Below are 23,712 nucleotides of genomic sequence, written 5' to 3'. Positions count from 1 at the left end.
CCAGAGTCCTCTAAGTCTGAGACCAAGACAAGACTGAGTACAAATGTGGTTGGGACCAAGGCCTTCAAAAAATGGTCTTAAGACCGGTCTCAAGACCAAGACCGGTCTCGAGTACAACAACACTAGTGCCCTCCTCCAATGCTGGAGACGCAGGTTTAAATCCAGCTCGGAGCGGGTCAAGTGAGACCTGGGTGGGAGTGAGGTTTAGGTGGGTAAGTGTAAAGGAGGTCAGCTAGTAAGAGCTGTGCGTATAAATCTCACTACCCTGGCCTCAAGAGGCACGCTAGATACGGCCTCCCATGCTGGTTCAAATCTCACTCAGAGCGGGTCGAGTATAACCAGTTACACAAAGCACACATTTGGAAGTTCAGTGTTGCTTATCAAGTTCTGAACATAATTTATTGCGTTTAATTGCACTTTCCATTATTAGGAACAGGGCAATGTCATTAATATCTCACTGACATTTCATTACAATCCAATTAAACGATTGTTTACCACAAATATGTACTAATATATTAAAACATGATTGCAGTTTTATAATTGGCCAATTTATAATAGTTGCATTGTATTTAGCCTGTGTATAAACTCAAATCATTACAAAAGCAGCCTTTGAGGCACAAAAAAAAAGGAACATTCACGGTCACACAGAATGGAAGGAAAGGTCATATGCATACCACAGAGATCCACGCTCTCATCCACCCCATCTCCACAGTCATCTTCGCCATCGCAGAGCCACTGCTTCGCTATGCACTTGTTCTTTGAACAAGCAAACTGGTTCCACAGACAGGAGGAGTCTATCAACAAAATGGTTTTAGGAGTCACAAATAACAGTGCTTAGAAAAATGGCATTCACGATTTACGACTCATCTCTAACTGAATGCTTTTAGAGATGGTTTTTTACATCTAAATTCAACAGACTTTGTGGTAGACTTCTGGATTACGCTTATATTACTCAAAACACAGCAACGGCAAAACACACCATAAATATGCCAGTATTTCTCAAAGTGGCTTTTACATGAAGATGAAATAAATAATAATAGTGTTTTCTGTGTTTTTGTTGGGTAATCACACTTTATCCTGTCATCCATCACAGACATATAGCACTAGCAGACACATCTATCTGTGTGGTCTTTGTGTTGAGCAGCAGTTTTACTTTAGAAATTTAAAATGGGAACTTTATGGCGTTTTTGTCCTTGTCTATCAGTTTTGAGGTAATCTACATGCTAGTGCAATTCTAAAAGATGACAAAGTAATATTTCAGCTGATATATGGATTTAAAATGTACTGCATTTATTTTGTACAGCAAAATAAAAGCTTGTGTCCGGAACCAATTCCTGTTTCTTGTACTTGTCAAATCAGTCCATAATGATTGTATGGCGCATTTCCACAGTTCTTATATCGTTCAAAAGTTTGGGGTCGGTAAGTTTTTCTTAAAATATATATATTTTATTCAACAATGAAGCATTAACTTCAAAAGTGACAGTAAAGTAAATAATTTAAAATAAATGCTGTTCTTTGAATCGTCTATTTATTTATAGACTGAAGACTAAAGTAATGGCTGCTGAAAAACAGCTTTGCCATCACAGGAATAAATTAAATTAAAGTTATTTTAAGTTGTAATAATATTTCACAATATTACTGTTTATACTGTATTTCTGATCAAATAAATGCAGCCTTGAGGAGGATAAGAGATTTCGGACCCACTTTATATTAGGTGGCCTTAACTACTATGTACTAACATTTTAATTAATCATTTGATACAATGCACTTATTGTGTACATACATGTTTTTACATTGTACTTACAAATTAAAAAATACCTGCATGTAATTACATCTGTAATTAATTTCTGTAATTACATTTGTAATTACACAGTTGACACTTCCCTTACACCTATAAGCCTACCCTTAAACTTACCCATACCACCACACCTGTCCCTAACCCTACCCATATCCCACCTCAATATCAGCAAAAGTGTTTTGTAATACAATTTGAACACAGTAAGTACATTGTACTCATTTTTGGATGCAAGTACATAGTCCTTAAGGCCACCTAATATAAAGTGGGGCCGAGATTTCTTTCAAAAACATAAAAACCTTGCCAACCTCAAACTGCTGAACTATAGACATATCCTTTCATTATTAAAAATATCGCACAGATCTGCAGGAATATAATTATATGCCAACAAAATTATATACTAAAACATGCCTATGCATGTGCAAATTGTGATACAAAATGCCAGTTTATATCTAAGCCATGTATTTGTTCCCCTTTCAGTTCTATTTTCGACAGACATTGCCTGCCAAAAGAGTTAGAGTGGTCCACTCCTGGGGTTACACCATGGAGAATGAAATTAAGGGTCACAGCAGGATAGATTGGTCTCAAATTCCCATGATTCTTCTTGACTGCCTGATGGTCTCTTGCTGGTATCTGCAGATATCCTATCTCCATTCAAAGCTCTGACGGTGAGCAAATTGTTAAGTCATTTTATGAAGAAAAACGTCCTTTGAATTCCAAGAAAGGGAGCATGTAAGTTAGATAAGGTGCATAGGTGTTCATCTATCTATCTATCTATCTATCTATCTATCTATCTATCTATCTATCTATCTATCTATCTATCTATCTATCTATCTATCTATCTATCTATCTATCTATCTATCTATCTATCTATCTATCTATCTATCTATCTATCTATCTATCTATCTATCTATCTATCTATCTATCTATCTATCTATCTATCTATCTACACTGTTAGACATTTCTGTAATTTGTACAGTTATTTACTATATATCACCCAGTATAATACTGTAAATTCTCTTTACAGTAAATAACTGTAATTCCTGTTGCATCATGGGTATTTTCTATGACGTCAAAGACCAAATACAGTGATTTCCTGTATTTTAAAAAAATAAAGTATAATGCTGTATTTACCACAACGGCCTATTTGGCACAATTGGGATCGACAGGATTTGCTTTAGATTTATATTAGGAACCATTAGTGCAGCGTTGAAAGTTTTACCCGAGGAGAGAGCTCACGGTTCCAGAGAACATATGAGCTGTGTCCGGACACCCTGCGAAGATTTTTCATCCCCCGTGAGAACGGCAAACAAGCAAGGTAAGTGTGATTTGTACTAGCCGCGGTTGTCTGCACCCCAATTTTAGCTTGTCAGCATTGGTGCTAAAAACTGAGGTAAACCTAACGTTTTATGAATTTATTGAATTAGATTAGGAACCGGTGCAGCGTTGTAAGTTTTGCCCGAGGAGAGAGCTCACTGTCCGGACAACATACTTTACATAACGTTAGGTTATCATTTTCTTAAACTTTGCTGCTAACAACTGAGGCAAACCTAACGTTTTATTTAAAAAAAGACTTAACGTTAGTGAGTTTATTGAATTAGATTAGGAACCAGTGCAGCCAGCGTTGTAAGTTTTGCCCGAGGAGAGAGCTCACGGCGCGGACAACATACTTTACATAACATTAGGTTATCATTTGCTTCAGCTTTGGTACTAAAACTGAGGTAACATAAACCTAACGTTTTATTTTTTAAAAAGACTTAACGTTAGTGAGTTTATAGAATTAACTTTATAAATACAATGAAGATTTTGTTTATCGAGCATATTAAGCGTACATTAGGACGACGTTAGTTAGTAAATTAGCGTTGGCCACTAGTTGCAAAAATAATGTCGTTAACAAGCAAAGTTTACATTTGGATTGACATTATTTATTTTACATTTTAGATAAGAATACCAGGAGCCTGCCTGTGCTGTGCGACACTGGAACTCGGTAAGTAACGTTACTCTTTGTTTCTCCACATATTACTGATAATTCAAAGTTTTTCTTGTATGTTTTAGTCGGGTCTGTTTAACAGAATCACAAAATTATTTAGTTTTTCCACCTCTTTTTAGCTGTAACTAGCCAAGTACCATGTTTTTTTTTTCATAAATTATATTATACTAAAATAATCCAGGACTGACAGATTCTAATTTTATTTTCTGGAATTTAAGCAGTCCTGGACAATTTTTGGATGATTTTGGCAGATGAAATATAATTTATGAAAATAAAACATGGCAAAACTTTAGAATAATGTTGCTCAAGTGCAAACCTGAATACATTTCTGAACACAAAAGAAGATGAAGAATGTTTGTAACCTAACAGATTGAGGCACCATTCACTTCTATAGTAATTTTTTCCTACTATGGAAGTGAATGGTGCCTCAAAATTGTCTGGTTACAAACATTCTTTAAAAGGTTTAGAACAACAGGGCGAGTAAATGACAGAATTTACTTCTTTTTTTTTGTTGTGAACTATCTGTTTAATGACGGACCATTATTCTAAAGTGTTTCCAAAAACATTTAAAGCAAAGGCACTAAGGGTGATGAAATTTAAAATATCTTTATTCTCTTAATTTTCTCTTGCTTTAAGTTTTTTTCGTGAGGAAAACCCCAGAGGAGGGAACAAGATGCACCACCAAAACCGGAGTGAGTCGGAAGACCGGGGAAGTTGTGAACTGGAAGACAACTGTAATCAACAACAGAGTGTCATCCTTCCTTCGCCACCTAATGGAGTTTGAATGGAAAAACTTGGACTAGGTGAGACACTTTTTTAATAGGATATGTAATGTACACAGACACTTACGCTGCATTCACACAGGGCGTCATGCCGGTTAGAAATGTTGTCTGACTTGAGACAGTGCCGACGCCACGTGACAGTGACGTATGGCATCAAAGCACCGCGAGAGCGACTCGAGAGCAGTCAGCTAATACAGCCGGTGCAGTTTCTCCAGAGCGACTACACGGACTTTGATGATGACACAGCTGTTCCACGATTGGCCAGATTCTCCGCATGACAGCGATCACATGTGTTTCGTGTTTATTCTAAAACCTTCAGTTCCTCTAATGCGCACAAATCTGTTTTTTATAACAGTTAAACCTCTTTTCATGTAGTTGCGACATTATATTGTCATGTTTATCAAAATAAAACAGATGAAAAATGTAGACCCCCACTTCATTGATAGTTTAGGCTTGTATGTTAACTGTAAACACACGCTGTATTAAGCAGTGCATAAAGTATTACATGACAAAAAATGTCTCTGAAACATCTGTATTGACAAATATTGCATTTATTTCACTTCAGCTGATAAAGTGTGCAAACACAGCGAGAGCGTCACTGCGGGAAGCAGAAAGTGTCAGTCTTCACGTCTCCGTTTGCAGCTCCTCCTCGCCTGCACGCGGCTACTCTCGCCGATTGGTTGCATCCGGCCACAGCTGATGTCGAACACACCTTTAAACTTCTGCCGCTTGCAACGTGAGTAAAGCGACGCGCGGGATGGAACCGACAATTCAGTTCAGCAACGCATGACGTCAACCATTCAAAGTAAATGAGAAGATTTAACGCCGGTGCCCCGTGTGAATGCAGCATTAAGTTTGAGGATACCTAACTAAAGCTAATGCAGTATACATGTAATCCATCCTGCAATAAAAGGTTACATTGTTGTTTTTGATTAAATAGTTTGTGAAATCATGTTGAGGTGATTCAGTAATATTACTTTTTTGGAGCATGTAGTTTGTGCTGCTGCTACTATTATGTACTGACAGTTTTCTTTAGTTTTTTACTCAATATCAATTTTGTTAAGCTAAATAACAGAGACACCTCTCTAATATGCAATCAGGTTCAGCATAACTACAAAGTACATTCTTCAAAATATTCATAACATTGAATCACCAGATAAAACAAAAACTGAACATTTCATTTCACATCTTCATGAAGGCATTGTAGGACTGGATTAGACTAGACAGCATACGTTTAGCTAGGTGTACCTCAAAGTGTTAACTGTCTATAAAATAGTATTTTACCATTATGATGAATTGTAATGGGATTATTATTCTTTATTAAATTCCAACAGTGTAAAAAGTTTGTGTATACTCAAATTGTATGACTAACTTCATATCATTCTTATCTAGAGGGACTTCTTGCCATAATGGAGCAGAATCCTGGTTCCTGTTTGAAATCATCCAATGTGGAAGATGGCACAGATCGGTACAGACATGAAACTTGTGTTTGTGTTGTGTTGTAATAACTTGTTTCAGAATTAATTTGCTCTTTGTTTATATTTTATTCATGTATATGTGTATTTTGCACCAAAGTGACTGTATTCTTCAACCAACTATTTACAGTATTCTACCAACTATTTTCTGCAGAGTTTTTAAAATTGTAGCTCAAACAGTGTGTGGCACTAGCAAGGTCATGGGTTCAATTCCCAGGGAAAGCAAGAACTGACAAAATGTAAAATGTGTATCTTGAATGCAATGCAAGTCGTCTGCCAAATGCATAAATGTAAATTAAATGTAAAATAAGTGATATTGAATGCACTCTGATTACTTTTATACATGATTTTCTGAAAAGATTTGATTCGAGGATGTTTTAAAGTGAACTTTTTCCACACATTTACATGTTTAAGTTAAAGCACTTAAAATGTTTTAAATAAAGAATTGTATATTTCATAATAATTGTCTGTTTGGATTACTTCTGTAGGATAGATTAATGTATAAGAATTAATGTAATTCAGTAAGTATTAATGATTGAATAGGATTAGGATTAATGCACTGTTAACCAAGGTTTACAGTAACGGTACTGTATTACAAAATTACAGTAACATATAGTTACTGTAAACTGAAATGCGGTTATTGTACTGTAAATCTCAAATACAGTAACTTACTGGCAAGTTACTGTAAAATCTCTTATAAATGTCTAACAGTGTATCTATCTATCTATCTATCTATCTATCTATCTATCTATCTATCTATCTATCTATCTATCTATCTATCTATCTATCTATCTATCTATCTATCTATCTATCTATCTATCTATCTATCTATCTATCTATCTATCTATCTATCTATCTATCTATCTATCTATCTATCTATCTATCTATCTATCTATTTTTGTGAACTAAAAATGCTTTCAGGGATCGAGTTATATACATACACACAAGCCTCCAAGGGCACAAGCACACGTGGAGATTGGTTTTTATCACCTGAAAATGCTTCTCTTGACCTCAGTATTAGCAGCTGAATTGGTTTCTGCATTCAAAGCCCATCTCAAGAGGTGGCCCGTAATCTCTCGCTCCACATGAGAAATCAAGCTGAGTGAAAGCAATGGGAGGCTAATACCAGTCATGCTTACCACACTGGAACTCATCTGCACCATCTTCACAATCCTTCTGGCCATCACAAAGCCACACACTGGAGATGCAGTTCCCGCTGGGGCAGGCGAAGTGGCCTTCTGCACATTTCTGCCCATAGGAGACTGCGGCAGTCAGAGAAAATACGTGTTTGATTATGGAGAGTGTAAATGAGTTCAAGATTTGCTTAGTATAGTGAGAATTTGGTCCAGCAGTTGTTTGGGTCAATATTTCCTCCCTAAAATCGCTTCCAGGCAGATGAAATCTTGATGTGATGCAATCCTCTACGGAACTATAAGGGTATAAAAGTGCTCTTGCCTCATTAAAAGTACATCTCCATTAAAACAGGTCTACTCCGATAAATTCCACATTTGCTTTCTATTTGAAACCACTGACATGCTAATGAGTAATAAGCCGAAAACCTGCCAAGACTAATTTTCGAGCCACCTTTTCATCAACGGTTTTGAAGGGACCACCGTTTGCGCGAGTGTTTAAATGTCTGCTCTTCGCAAGTCTGACAATCACCAATAATTATTCATCAGCCTTCCACACTTTTTGAGGCTCTTCAACCAAGGAGAAAAAGACAGGGGCTTGTCTCTGCTTCATTACCCCTTTCATAAATAGTGTTTCGACGAAATTAATTCGATTTTAATGGAACCTGGCTTCCTCAAGCTGCAAAGCTAACAAATGGAGAGTTATACTGAGCGTTACCCTGACAGTTCCTCTCGTCCGCGTAATCTCCGCAGTCGTTGGCTCCGTCGCACAGCCAGGAATGGTGAACGCAGAGTGAGGTGGTGTTGCAGCTGACGAAGACCTTTTCTGCCACTCCCATCCTGTAAAAGTCTGCACAATCTGTGTGATCTGGGGGGAAAATAAAGGAAGACCTTGTTATCTAGGTCAGAGACGACATAACAGGTCGATGCAAATGATTTCAACCCATATGATCATCCATGCAGACACACACAATCCATAATCAAAATTAAAATGAGTTCACCCAAAAAATAAAAAGCATCTCATATTTTTTAGACAATCGCACAGGTATATATGAATACCTTAATTCAGCAAGAATACATTAACTTGATCAAAAGCTGTTTCAAAATATTTCTATTTAAAATAAATGCTGTTCTTTTGAACTTTCTATTCATCAAAAATCATGAAGAAAAAATAAAGAAAATATATATATATATATATATATATATATATCATTATTAAGTTGCGCAAATGTTTTTAACATTGATAATAAAAAAAAAATTGATTTCTGAAGGAACACTTGACACTGAAAATTCCTCTTTGCTGTCACAGGAATAAATTACATTTTAAAATATAATAAAATAGAAAACCATTATTTTAAATTGCTATAATGTTTCACAATATTTTTCACAACAGCTTTTTGATCACATAAAATCCATACTGACCCCAAATGTTTGAACAGTCATTGATGTCAACACTGTCAAATTGGATCTTAAAGCTACAGCAAAGAATAATTTCAGTGAATAATTACTTCATTTTGTTATTTTTGTTATATGAAGCTACTGTATCATATGACATCAGAAGACTTGGAATAGATCACAAAAGTCCCACAGATTGCTTCTATAACATCTTTATGGTGTTTTTTTTGTCATTTTGTCCCCTTTCGCTTCCATACTCTTTTAGAAAAAAAAGTAGAGTGGAGGTACAATTTTGTTCATTTTGGAACAAAACGAATAGTTCCTTAGGGTACAATTATACCACTGTTTTCATCTACTTAGAGGTACAAAAATGTACCCTTAAAGGGATAGTTCACCCAAAAATTAAAATTCTGTCATCATTTACTCACCCTTAAGTCGTTCCAAACCTGTATGAATTTATTTCTTCTGCTGAACACAAAGGAAGATATTTGGAAGATTGTTTGTAACCAAGCAGATCTTTTGACTACCATAGTAGTCCCCCCACTATGGTAGTCAATGGCTGCTGAGATCTGCTTGATCACAAACATTCTTCCATATATCTTCCTTTGTGTTCAGCAGATCAAATAAATGTATACAGGTTTGGAAAAACTTAACTAAATGATGACAGAATTTTCATTTTTGGGTGAACTATCCCTTTAAAAGGTACAATTTTGTACCCTTTTTTTGGAGAGTGCATTATATGGGAAAGAGCGGACAGGACATTCATAAAAATGTGCCTTTTCTGTTCCACTGAGTCATACATGAGAGCAACTAAATGATGGCTGAATTTAGTTTTATCTTCAGTTCAATCTAGGAATGCATTACATTTGTAGTTTATAATAATCTGATACGTCAAGGCAATGATTATTAAGATAGGATAAAGAGTGTGTGCTGCTTTGCAACATGCCCAACACTGCCTTACTGCAGTTCTTTTCATCCGAGGCATCAGCGCAGTCGATGACCTGGTTGCACCAGGAGGATATTGGTATGCAAGTTCCATCTTGACAGGATGACTCAGATGCAGCACATGTGACATCTGGAACAGAGACACTTCATTTACACTGAGAGTGGAGAGACTAAAGCACCTGGACATGCGCTTAAATGAATGAAATATTGTGCACAGATATTTGTATGATATGCACCGCAATTCACTGATGATAACAGGGTCTTCCAGACAGCTCCAAAGAAAATGACTTGTGAAATGCTTTCACAGCTTGAAAATTGGGTGTCATTTTTGTGGTCTGACATGGTCTGAAATAAACCTACTAGCGGCACAATATATTTTTTGCTGCCTATTTTCTTTTAAAGACTGCAAAAAATAAATTACTTCCTTAAGTGAAATTTATATGCAAAAATGTCAAAATAATATTCACAAACAGGATACCCACTGTTACAAAATGCCTCATCTGAGTTGTCCCCACAGTCGTCGATTCCATCACAAAAGCGACTGTTGGCCACACAACGCCTGTTGTAGCAAGGACGATGACCCTTTCGGCAGCTTCTGTTGTCTAGCAATACGGAAAGCAAAGGCACAGCGAATCATTCACATCAGGGCAAAAAAAGCTTCACATCCTCTCTCTTATTTACTCTTTCTGTTGCTCTAAGCTTTTTCCTATTTGCCCCTCTGGTTGAAAGCAGTAAGGAGAAGCGGCTCATTTTATTAGGTTGAAGCCTCAGGGAATGGAACTGCCACCTTAAACCAATTCTGCGTTCTTACTGCTTTCATGATGTGAGAGCGGAGAGTACACATGATAAAGTGTTGTGATCGGCTACTTACCACAATATTGCATTTTCTCATCTGACTTGTCTTTGCAGTGGGCAATTCCATCACATGTTAGCTGGTAGTCTATACATTCCCCATTTCCACACTCAAACTCAGTGTGGATGTTGCAAGAGGACGTTTTGGCTATGAAAGAGAACAAAATGTTGTCAACCAATCTAGCAAACAAAACTAACCTAATCTAAACAAAATTAATTGTGTGGCTAATAAATACAATTTCTATTTTTGTGGGTGTTATTTTTGTAAATTGCATAATTGTTTGGTGAAATTAATACAGAAGCCCTGAACCGAATGGTGGGGAAAAAAAGAAGAAGAAAACGTATCTTGTTGTTTCGAGATATTAAGTCATTATTTCGACATTAATATCTTGTTATTTTGAGATATTAAGTAGTTATTTCGACATCATAAATCGTTATTTCAACATATCTTGTTATTTCTACATAATATATCATTATTTCGAGATATTAAGCTGTTATTTCGACATCATTACTCATTATTTCGACATATCTCGTTATTTCAACATAATAAGGTGACATTCTAATATGCATTAAGAAATAACTTAAAGAGGTCATGAATTGAGAAATCAACTTTCCCTTGAGCTTTTGATATATAAAAGGTCATAGTAATATAAGAATATCCTGTAAGTTTCAGAGCTGAAAACGTGCTTGTTAGTCAAAGAAAAGCTTTTATAGACACCACAGGCCCAGCAAACGATCAATTTCAGAATATGCCACACCTTAACGTCATCATATGGCGAAGCACCGCCTCAACAGAAAAAGAACAACGCCTGATTCTGCAGCCCCGCCCACCGACTCGTGCCCCTGACACAGGGGTGTCTGATCCTGATCCTGGAGGGACACTGTCCTCCACTGTCCTCCTTTAGATCCAACCCCAATTAAACACACCTGAATCAGCTAATCAAGGTCTTACTAGGCATACTAGATACTTCCAGACAGATGTTGAGGCAAGTTGGAGCTAAACTCTGTAGGACAGTGGCCCTCCAGAACCGACTTTGGACACCCCTGCCCCAACATGACATAGGCCTACATAGAGCTAAACCGCATACAAAATTTCTAAGCAGTAAACATACCGCATAAGCTTCATTCGGATTCCAATATTATGAATGCATGAATGAATTAACTTTATTTTTAATGAATATCCAGCTCACATGGGGAAGAAATTGCGCGTCTGTTCGTTCATTTGACCATAGATTCGTTTGTAAACAAGAGACTGGATTTGCAGACAGGATGAGATTACATGAATAAATGAAGCAACACTAATGAATTGATGTCAAAATAACTTAATATATCGAAATAACGAGATACGCACGTTATTTTCATTTTACAACTACATATATATATATATATATATATATATATATATATATATATATATATATATATATATATATATATATATATATATATATATATATATATATATATATATATATATATATATGGGATGAACAATATATTTTTTGGCTTTCAAATATAAAGAATCATCGGTATTGGCCAAAATGTTCATATTGGAGCATCCCCAATATACTAATATAGGGATATATATAATATATTTAATCATTATAGAAAATATATATATTCAAGTCAAAAGTCAAATTGTATTTTTATTTCACTTTTAATTAAATGCTAGGACAAAATTAAGCATCTTGTCACTGACCCATTAGCACACCTCTACTCAACAAGCCTCAAGATTTGAGGTAACATTCATGTCCTTATTAAATATGGTATGGGGAAAGTTCAAATCCCTAATTCTAGATAAGCAATAGCCATAATGTTTGCTTAAACAGCAAAAGCAAAGTAATTTCACACCTTTCTGAGATTTAATTTCCTGAGAGTCTGAGGGAGGAATGGCCCTGTGGATGTGAAGACGAAACTTACACACACATCTGTTGTCATCGAGCAGGATCCGCTCTCCTCGGCAGCTGCAGTTGACTGTGCCATCTGGAGTAAGGAGACACAGGTCACCACAACCACCATTCAGAACCCTGCACGGAGATAGCTCGCCTGAAACAGAGGGAACATCACAAACCATCAAAACAGTGTCCGGTGTAAAAAAGAAAAGCATAAAAAAAAGAAGCTTAAGTAACAATATTAAACAACAAACAAACAAGAACACAGAGAAAAGTCATTCCAAAGTCTTTGAAGTGAGAAATCCATAAAACTTTGAGCTAAAAACAGGTTTGCTTTCTTTAAAAGAGCTGACTATTAAAGTGAATACCATGCGTTCCGACAAAGTGCAATTTCTAAGCAAAACAAAAAAGTTTAAAATCTTAAAATGTAGTGCAATCTCATAAACAGAAAAAGAAAACAGTACGGTTTTCCTTTGTTGGGCTTTGGAAATTACTTTTTAAAAGTGTGATGGCTAAAAGTTTGTGAACACATTGGAAATAGGGGCCCTACTTTAACGACCTATTTTATATTAGGGCCCTATTTTAACGATCCAAGGGGATGGTTTGAAGCGCATGGCGCAGGTGGCACTTAGAGCATGTCCGAATCTACTTTTGCTTGTTTAACGATGGAAAAAAACGGTCGGTGCGACAGGTGCATGGTCCAAAAGGTTGTACTTAGACTCTTAATGAATCTGGGGTGAGTTTTGGGCATAATGTGCAATAAACCAATCAGAGTCTCATCTCCCATTCCCTGTAAAAGCCAGTTGTGCTTGCACCATGGCGGATTCACTATTTACATGGTGTAGTTTGCGAGCGGAAAAACTGAATGCTTCTCCAGAGAGGAATATATAAAGTAATATTTAAAAATGTTTGTGTGCCGCTGCACGTCGCTCTGTGTGTAATAAGCAGAGTGTACGCATGTTGTGTACCTGCCTATAGGCGCACATTACTAACATACCCTTTAAATAATACAAAAAATACTGCACCATTGATTTTAGACCAGGTTTTTGTTGGTCAATGGCGCAGTCGTTTTCAGTTGCCTCAAAATAGCAGCACGCCAACAATGCGCCTGAACACACCTCGTTTTCAGACAAGCATGCCAATGGGTGAACAGATGGGCGCGAGTGCCTTTGCTATTTAACAACGTGGCGCTGGAAGTGAAAATGAAAACTGCATCGGGCTGAAACTAGCAAAAACACTTGCATAGCGCCTGGCATCGCATTGCGCTGTGTGTATGATAGGGCCCTTAAAGTCCTATTAAACGTGAGAATAAAAAACGTTTTAGGATTTTGAAACAATTTAAAAAAGAAAATTACAAATTATTTTAAAAATGCTATATTTAAATAAGCACTAAACTCTGGACTACAACTAAATAAGCACATTTTTGACATTAATCATGTGACTCCATTATCAAATGTTCTTGCTTCCATTACAACAAGAAGCTCTTTGGATCATTCTCAAATCATGCTGAAGAACAGGAGTTCAGTTCATGAAGTTCTAGTGCTGCTGTCATTAAAGCAAGAGGACAAACCAAATACTAAGACATTCTGCAATTTTTACTCAAATTATTATGCAAATGGTATAATTTTTTTAATGAAAAAAATCTAAATAGAAATATTTCACCAGTAGTCCATTCAATCAGATTGATCAAAGTAGTTTTAAATGAATGTGCAGACTGTCAGAAAATGGTATGAATCGAGAACGTTGCACCTCTGGGAGCTGTAGGATCAACACCTATAAAGAGCCTTCAGCATCTCTAATTCATTGTGCTGTGGCTCAGAATGAATATGGAAATTAGCCTCAACAATCAAAGGTGGTGTGTTAACTTGGCATAGTGTCAAATGAAAGTGCAGGAGAGGAAGATCACATTGTTGATCACAACAGCCAGGGACGTCGTTAGGCCTATTTTAGGGGGGCTGAAGCTACCCCAAAATGTTCCTAAGCCCCCCTAAATGATAATAAGAACAACAATAACAATTTGATTTATCAATAACCGTATCCTCCTCATTCATATTTAGATGCAACAAATTATATATATCCAGCTACAAAAAAATAGCCGAAAAGTAGGTATTTGGACAGAAGTACAAAGAGTCCTTGTGCTATTAAGATGATCGCGTCTCGTTGGTGAACTGTGGCAGCTTTCAGAGCGTTGCAGACCGGAGCGCTCCTGCAAGAAACTGCCAGGAGGATTCATCTCCGTTACCAAGGTTATAATCGTTAACGAAAATGAACGAAAAAACTAGGTGGGTTGTCGTTAACTGAAATAAAAAAAAAAACGAGGCATTACAAAAAAACGATAACTAACCAAATCTATAATGTGTTTGGCAAAACTAGCTAAAATAAAATGATGGATTAAATGTCCTAAGTTTTTGTCTTTATCAATGTCTTTCATAGAGCAAATAACGTTCCGCTGCATCTCCTTTCCCTGAGTCTCTCATTCACGCGCGCCCCACACCCACACACACACACACACACACACACGCAGGCACGCACGCACACGCACACACACACAGCCCCTCCGTGCTCACCGCCGTCTTCTTGAGAACGAGTGTTCGACGTTGAAAGCAAGTTCGCGAAAGGTTGGCATCTCGTGAACACCTTTACACAATCACACATTAAAAAGTGGTATAAAATATTTTTAATTCAGAATATAATTTTGTCAGTGAGTTAATGTCGACCCGAGAAGCGATTGCTATTTTAGAAAGTTAACTAGTCGCAAGTTTGAGGTAAAATGCACTTGGGTTGTCGTCTTGTCGATATCAAAACACTATAGCCTAAGCTGTGATTCAAATATTAAACAATGTTATCGCATTAGGCTATTGTATAAGGTAAATTTAGTATAGGGTGTGAAAACTGAGCAGCTGTGTTATTTGTATAGGTTTAGCTCAATTTTAGGTTTAGCGGTATATTTGTATTTTAGGGTTGAAAAAAAATGGGTTGAATACATGCGGTTCTGTGTAATTAAATAGCATTCTGTGGACAACTTATCTTATATAGAGAGGAATTAGATATAGTATGCTAGTACCTTTTCATACATTTACATGAGCAGACAGACAATATAAGTCATTGCTTATAGTAACTCATCAGGAGCAAAATCTGACCTAAGTAAATTCCCCAATCAGCTTTGATGTGTCTAAAAGCTAACATTACAGTAACTTTTCTTTAACAGAGTAGAAATGGAAGAAGAGGATATGTCTGTCACGTTTTACTTCTTAAAATCTTGGTTTCTTGACTGGTTGTTGACGTCAGTGTAGCTCTAGATATGAGTGCAAAGATTTAGCAAACGCAAGTTACAAATACCCTGGGGGCTAAGCCCCCCCTGTATTCCAATCCTAGTGACGTCCCTGACAACAGCAGTTATCCTCAAAACTGTCTTCGAATGAATACACATCTCTCTATGGAGGTGCTGACTGGTAACATTCACTAGGTAAAAATGGTTAGGGGCAGGCAGCTGCAATCATACGGTGTGATCAAACAAATGAGAGGAGAAAACCCCTCACAGCAGGCTCACAAACAGAAACCGTCGGGAGTCTCTTAAACCCATTTCTTAATGTCCTACTTTTCACATTTGCGACAGTTCAGAGAATCCTCTTCGACTCGAGGATACTTTTTTAAATTAATTATGTCACCAATTTAGTTTGCTTGGTTACTAAATAAGTCCATTCTAATTTATCATTCCTACTATTCCTTAGAAATCAAAAAGAGCCACCACCAGCAAAATCCCAGCTGTGAATCCAAAGCATAAAACACAGATATGAAAAGTTTCAGAGGGCACTTTCATTGCCCAATCATTTATTTTGGAATACTTACAGCTATTAGTGTCTTTGGCAACTGCTATAATTCCCATTGGCTGGTGGGGAATATCAGCTCTAAGAACTTTAGTGTCTCCTCCAGTGAACTTGTTGGTTCGTAGCACAGCCCGCCGAGTCCAATCGGACCAAAAAATGTAGTTTCCATGGATAGCAAGTCCAAAAAATGTGCCAGGTCCCGACCTAACAATCACCTAACAACAAATACAGAGGGTCACGCATAGAAAAAATGCTTAAGGGTATATATACAATTATATATATACAGTCAAGCCAAAAATTACTCAGACACAAGATACAATTTTTTATATTTTTTACTAGTGGGTGCAGGACACTAAAGTTCTATAGTAGACACTATAGTATACAGTGGACTACCGGTAAAATTAATACAAATTTGGGACCAAAATTATTCAGACACTTTGACCTGACCATGTTTTGCTTAAGTGTTTTTTCTTTAATTGCTAATGCGACATTTTACACCACAGACTGAACAAAATGAAGCATTGCTTGGTAATTGGTTGACCTAAATTGGTATTATCTAAATGTGTACTTAAATTTAACAGCTGATTGGTTGATTGCAATATATTACATACCTTTCTAAAGTTATCTGACATTATCAAGATGAATTTGTTCTGACAGTTTAACTCTTGTCATATTTTATTACCATTTTCTAAACTATAGTGAATAAACTGTGAAAATGTAAGAAATGTTGATGATGTCTAAATAAATTTTGGTTTGACTGTATAATATATATTATATATATATATATATATATATATATATATATATATATATATATATATATATATATATATATATATATATATATATATATATATATATATATATATGCACACACACACACACACACACACACACACACACACACACACAAACAGACCGTATATACACACACACACACACACATATAATGAATGTTTTATTATTTATTAATATGTCTGAAAGAAGTCTGCATATTTCATGTTAGGGCTTATAAATATGGCTGACATTAAAATGCTATGCAATGTTTTTCTAAACTAATTAAAAAGGAAACACTATAAAACTTAAATAAAACAAAGTGAATTTTGGCATTATTATGTACATTATGAAAAATGGATATTTATTTTGAGACTTCCTAAAGATCAAACTTAACACTGTTTTATAAATTGTTACACATAATCAATATTATAAAATGAACATTAGACGATCACAAAGGTCATCTAAATGTAAAACCAGAGAAAATGAACATGCATCATTATATCAAATATGGACAGATAGAATAAATAAAAATAAATCTGTAATATGGTATGGTACTGGTAAATCATGCATCTCTAAAATTTCGGCCATCCTGATGTAAAAAAAAATCTTTATTATCGGCCATTGAAAAAATTGTCAGTTTTTAGCCACCAGTTCTATAAATACACGGGTTTCCTGTTTACAAACATTACAGGGTGCGTGCGCATCCTGGAGGCAGAAAGACAGATCGCTGGTCCGCTACTGCAACAACATTGAAGCTTTCCTTATTGTTTGTATATAACTGCTGACTCAATAAAACGTGATTTTAGTTGGATCTGTTTGTCTGTCTTTAATTTTGCAGTGTTGCTGTGATACATGTATGAATGATCATGTTAGGTAATAATTTTTTGGCAAACGCATGCTTCCCCCTAGGTATGTTAAACATCAGGCACTCAGCACTGGCTCTGTTGGTACAATTAAACACGCAGCAACTCCTTGTCATTTTGACTTACAGACACGCCGCTACTAACCTACAACACGAGAGGTTTCTTCTTTCTGCCTCTCGGGTGCGTGCGCAAGCAGTGATGACGTCGCCGAGAAATCCATGTATAAATAGCCTAGAAATCTAGACGCACCCTAGCGGCAGAAAATTTATTTTGCCGCGAGTGTAGTCTAGCAACTCTCGGTAGAGCTGAGAGCTGGAAAAACCAAACTCTGGTCAGGCCAATCACAGCGTGTGTAGAGTCGATGGGCGGGCTTAACATAATGACGGCACGTCACGGCAGAGTTGCAGAGGTTCTGCGTGCTACTCGTAAACACATAAGCTGACGAACAGCGGTCTTTTGAATCGGCTTTGGCCGCGACTCTGAAAGACTTGGAGTTAAGCTTTTATTTGAGAAAAGAACAAAGAATGGCACTGAAGTCATTCTTAAAAACAGAAGATATGTTCGAAGTTTTGCCGACCGGATACAGCGAAAGTCTATCAACTAACGTTAGCTCCGCGTCACCTTCTTCTTCGCTCTGGTTGGTTGGCGCCCATGGCGCTATCCAATTGCGTGCAGAGGGAATTTGAAAGACAATCGTTTATCCCGCCCCTCGGATTGAGCCCTGTCAATGGTGAGTTTCCAGACCCAACATCTTGATGTGGGTCTGGCTTGTCAGGCTAATAAATAAATGCATCTCACACAAGATTCGAAACAATGGCTTTTAACCAGAGACAAAAACAGACTCTGACGACCACTGTAAAGTCTCTTTGAGGAGACCAAAACTAATGAATAGGTAGAGGACACGTGCTTTAAATAATCCCCCAGCAGCCAGTTTAGCCCAGATCCTGAGAGTGTTAATGCAGGTGTCATGGTGACGGACACGGATATACATCACACGACTCCTTCTGGGAGTTTCCGGGCTGTGGGGCGGGAGGATGTCCCACAGCTCTGGAGACCCAAGCATTAAGAGGAACACGCTTGTAGCCGTGATCACATTAGCCCTGCCACCATGGTGGGAAAAATAGGACAGGTGTTGATTAAGAGAGCCCAGCTTGAGCAAACAACAACTGGAGATCCGAGAGGGGGGGGGGGATGAGGAGCATGCCAGATGGTTTTTGATGGAGCATATTGATTCAGAATTAAATTTAGGGGTGCAAGCGATCTGCTCCAGCACTAATTATCTCTGTTTATCTGATCAAATAGATGTCAAATAGAGTTTTCGGCTAACAACTATAGCCACATGCATTTGCTTGCCGTTCTGATGGGCATTGCAAAAAAATTACATCTATAATAATAGTCATCTCTGTGTGGATATGATGTAAATGATGGCACCGCACAGTGTGACAGATTGTGTTTCATCAGAGAAAATCTATCCATGCGTACCGTTAAGCTTCGACTCCGTTTCACCACACAATCCTCCTCACTAAAACCAACTGCAAGGCAGTTTGCCAAAAGCCATGTTGATTTAGTTTTGCTTAATTCTTCACAGTTTAATTGGCTGGTTGAGAGGACGGCCCAGCAGGAGTCTCAAAACAAGCTTTCATTACCATCAGTGCGCTTAGTTTGGGAGGTTGAGGAACTCTAATGAACTCTTTGTCATGTTTATTTAAAGCGAATAATTCATTACAATTAAACTAATCTTGTGAAGGGTCAACAGACCCTGCATCAGTGGACACTAATAACTCTATGGGGTTGCCTGACCTTTTGAGTGGTCATCAAGTCATTATCATGTAGACATAGTGACCAGACGCAAAAGCCAATTGAGGTTGATGTTTTCGAAAATGAGTAGGACTTGCTTCAACTGGTGGTTGTTATTTCCTCTAGTCAAAAGCACTTAATTAAACAACAATTATTAAAATAAAGAAAAAATGTTCGTACAAAGAATGGAACTGGAAACCCTCTAGGATTCATTGGACACGATTCATTATTTAAAAAGCAATAAAAGAATGACATCTTTGAATTATTTTCATTTGGGGTTTTTTTCTCAACAAATATTTATATGCAATTAATTGTGATTATTTTGATGAATTAATTAGCATATAATGTAATCAATTTAATTAAAGTTTGTGGTAACACTTGACAGTAAGGTTCAATTTGATAACATTAATTGCACAACAATGTTTTAATGTTAATTTATAAAAAAATACTATAGTGCATTGCTAATTCAAAAATATGTATACAAATATTATAAATGTAAAATAATATTTTAGAAATGAACAAACCTAGATTAATAAATGCAGTAGATACTGTTTATTGTTATGATTCCTAATACATTATTAAATGTTAATGACCTGAAGTGCAACAAAAATGATGAATCTTGACAGGAAAATGGCTTTTAAAAAAATCATGATCTTTTCCTTGAAAAGTCTCAGAAAAAAATCACAAAAGAAAGAAAGAGCCATACTTACATGTCTGTGGGAGCCGTCATATTCACAGCGTTCAATTTTGCCCAGGCTGCCGTCAGAGAAATACAGCTTTTCTGCTTTATGGTCAATTGTGAGTCCATTAGGTGTGAATACATCTGTGCTAATGATGACTTTCATATTATTCCCTGCAAGAGTGGAGCGCATGATACTGGGGCGCTGCTCGTTCCAATTGGTCCAAAACATGAGGCTATAAAATACATGGGACAGAAAATGAGAGGAATAGATGCGATTTTACAGACAGCACTAGCGAGACAAAATGATTCAATACAGTATTTTTAAACCCGCTCTATGGGACTCCGGAATATAACCGACTACACAATAATAGTGGACAGAAAAGCCTCAGGGCCTGTTTGATGTTTCCTCTTAAAAATTCCTTTCACAGTTTAAATCCATGGACTAATTGAAAATTAGTGATACATGCTGACATTCTATGCCAATTAATCATTTCAGGTTAGATTCTAATTAACAGCAGTCTGTAGTCCATTTGAAAAAGTGCCAGATAACCAAGTAAGCATATTCTCTCCAAGGTTGAGGGTTTAATGTAGTCAGTGAACTCAGGGTCGGCACATCTTTCTGAATATTAATGCTGTTCATCAGTCTCAAATGGTTCTTTTAGAGGGGATATTTAAGCGCAAATATGATCCACTATGTCTGGAGAGTTGCTACTTTGCCTGTCAGGAATAAAAATGTTCCATCCACAACAAATTTCACACAGCGCTTGGATCATCGGAAGAGGTCAAACTAATTAAAATGTTTTCCTTCTTGTCTGATTGACATTCCATATATATATCAGTTTTCCTGTGTGTGACGAATCAATTTGCTCTCAATTTTAAAAGTCAATATGCTTCCTCCTGACATAAAAGTCAATTTTGTTTCACGTTATGTGTCGACAAAGGTTCCTCTGTCAAGTGAGTGAATGTATCCATTTTGTTTAGTCTATAGTGAATGGAATCATTCCCTCTGTCGGAGCAGAAAAACGCTACACACCTTTTATACACAGCACACCAAACTTAGGCTCTCACATGTCACATGATCGATGATGGTGCATTTTGGATTTTTTTTAAGAGCAAATAAGCATTTTAATGCATGTGACAACAAACTCAAACTCGGAAACTGTGAAATTATATGTGAAAGCATTGTCCTTGAACATTTAAATACTTTTTTGTAATTTGACAGTATTCTTTACAGACCGACAGTATCAAACACCCAAGTGAGTCCCCCCACCCCCCCAAAAAAATCACTTACTTTTGACATTCATCCAGGGCCAAGACGTGGGGATGGTCATCCTCAGACATGGTGACAACGGCTTGTCTGGAGAAGGCTCCTTGTCGGCTCTGGTCTACTGTGTATCTGCTGATGCTTGAGGTGGTGGAGCTAGTCCAGTAAATTGTGTCCCATGCTCGGTGATAAGCCAAGCCCTCAACCGAACCCACATCTGGAGAAGAAAACAAACTACAGTTTGACCATGCTTCTTTCTCATTGGCTAATGACATATTGCAACTGTCACATGGAGAGGTGATGTAATAGAATGTTCTCTTTGATGTTAAAATGTGGAAATTAACACGTGTGTTCATTTTTGTTAAAGGGTTAGTTCACCCAAAAATGAAAATTCTGTCATTAATTACTCAACCTCATGTCGTTGGACACCCGTCAGACCTCCGTTCATATTCGGAACACAAATTAAGATATTTTAGTTGAAAGCTGATGGCTGAGAAAGGCTTCAGATAGGCCTCCATTGGCATTCAGTACATTGACACTTCCAAGATCCATGAAAGGCACTTAAAACGTCGTTACAAAGTCCATCTCACCACAGTGGCTCTACAATCATTTTACGATGCGACGACAATAGTTTTTGTGCGCAAAAAAAAATCAAAATAACACCTTTATCCAACTTGTTCTCGACTTCCGTGTGTGCCTCCACGACGCATGCGCGAGAATATGACGTAGCGCCGGCGTTCGGGAATCCATGAAATACACACTTAAGCCCCATTTTGAGCTCTACGCCGAGACCTAAAGCACGATCAATGTAGAATCCAACAGCTTAGACACGCGCGTCTTCCTCTGCTCGTAAACAAATCGCTTCTGGGTCATATGTCCGAACGCCGGATCTGCGTCATATTCTCGCGCATGCGTCGTGGAGGCATACACGGAAGTCGAGAACAAGTTGGATAAAGGTGTTATTTTGATTTTTTTTTCGCACAAAAACTATTGTCGTCGCATCGTAAAATTATTGTAGAGCCACTGTTGTGAGATGGACTTTGTAACGACGTTTTAAGTGCCTTTCATGGATCTTGGAAGTGTCAATGTACTGAATGCCAATGGAGGCCTGTCTGAAGCCTTTCTCAGCCATCAGCTTTCAACTAAAATATCTTCATTTGTGTTCCGAATATGTGTCCAACAACATGAGGGTGAGTAATTAATGACAGAATTTTCATTTTTGGGTGAACTAACCCTTTAATACTTTCAGCTTTTTCAAATTTTTACTATTATGATTATACCAAGGTACTTTATGATATATACCATGATACTGAATTAATATGATATTTCTGAATGAAAAATATAACAACAAATATGGTAATACTATTGTGTTATCACACACACACACACACACACACACACACACACATGCTAATTTGGCGAGCAGTACGTTTAAAATATATATTTTTTTTAATTTGGCAAAATGTTTTTATTGGGACATTCTAAAGACACTAACCCTTTTATACTGTACAAACTGTATATTCTGTCCCCTAACCTTAGCCCTAAATCTACCCATCACAGAAAACTTTTCAAAAAACATCACTGTGTATGATTTATAAGCTCTTTTCCTCATGGGGACCAAAAATCTCCCCACAAGGACAAGGATTTCGGATATTGCCATCATTTTGGGGACATTTTGTTCCCATAAAGTAGGATTTACCAGGATGAGGTTAAAAAAAAACTAATTCGGTATGATTTATAAGCTTGTTTCTCCATGGGGACCTCAATTTAGGTCCCCACAGTGACACGAGTCCACATGAGCCTGTGTGCTTTCAAGTCCCCACCGGGATAGAAAAACATGTTCACACACACACACCATGCAATGCACTGGTACTGTTTTTCTTTTTGATACTGAAATCACATAGTGAGTGTGTTCATTCAGAAAACCATAATCAATCAAAGTGACATCTCACTAAGCATTATAAAACTGTTATGCTTTGTCTGCTGTCATGTCTAAAAAAAAACGTAATCGGTTAAATAGCAATTGTGTTTAACTAGCAGAGGCTAAAAATGCTACTCTTTGAAAAATCTTAGAGAATACTTTATTAACGTTCTGCAGAAATCCATCACTAATTAATCATTCACAATAAAAAAGTGCCTGACAGCTTGCCTTTGCAGAAACTGTTAGAGAGGCCAGGGAGTAATTAACAGGGGATGTATGACTTAATTAGGGAAATACAGATTATTAACGTCCTCACACTCTCCCG

At 37.0% G+C, this 23,712-nt stretch overlaps 1 protein-coding gene across 1 annotated transcript in view; it reads right to left on the bottom strand.

The window, feature by feature from the left end:
• lrp1bb (low density lipoprotein receptor-related protein 1Bb) overlaps positions 1 to 23,712 on the bottom strand; it is a gene marked incomplete at its 5' end in the record, with an annotated part of 359,446 nt that overhangs the window by 68,777 nt on the left and 266,957 nt on the right. Inside the window, 10 exons of the mRNA XM_079822148.1 lie at positions 675 to 794; positions 7,182 to 7,304; positions 7,891 to 8,040; positions 9,529 to 9,642; positions 9,995 to 10,114; positions 10,384 to 10,512; positions 12,285 to 12,410; positions 16,106 to 16,298; positions 20,231 to 20,435; positions 21,494 to 21,683. Coding sequence (XP_079678274.1) covers positions 675 to 794; positions 7,182 to 7,304; positions 7,891 to 8,040; positions 9,529 to 9,642; positions 9,995 to 10,114; positions 10,384 to 10,512; positions 12,285 to 12,410; positions 16,106 to 16,298; positions 20,231 to 20,435; positions 21,494 to 21,683 — 1,470 coding nt within the window. The remainder of the gene's footprint in view (positions 1 to 674; positions 795 to 7,181; positions 7,305 to 7,890; positions 8,041 to 9,528; positions 9,643 to 9,994; positions 10,115 to 10,383; positions 10,513 to 12,284; positions 12,411 to 16,105; positions 16,299 to 20,230; positions 20,436 to 21,493; positions 21,684 to 23,712) is intronic.

This window comes from Gobio gobio (assembly GCF_949357685.1).
Source record: "Gobio gobio genome assembly, chromosome: 7".
Lineage (NCBI taxonomy): Eukaryota > Metazoa > Chordata > Actinopteri > Cypriniformes > Gobionidae > Gobio > Gobio gobio.
The sequence above is the reverse complement of the archived record's forward strand: the minus strand, read 5'-3'. Positions and strand labels throughout refer to the sequence as shown.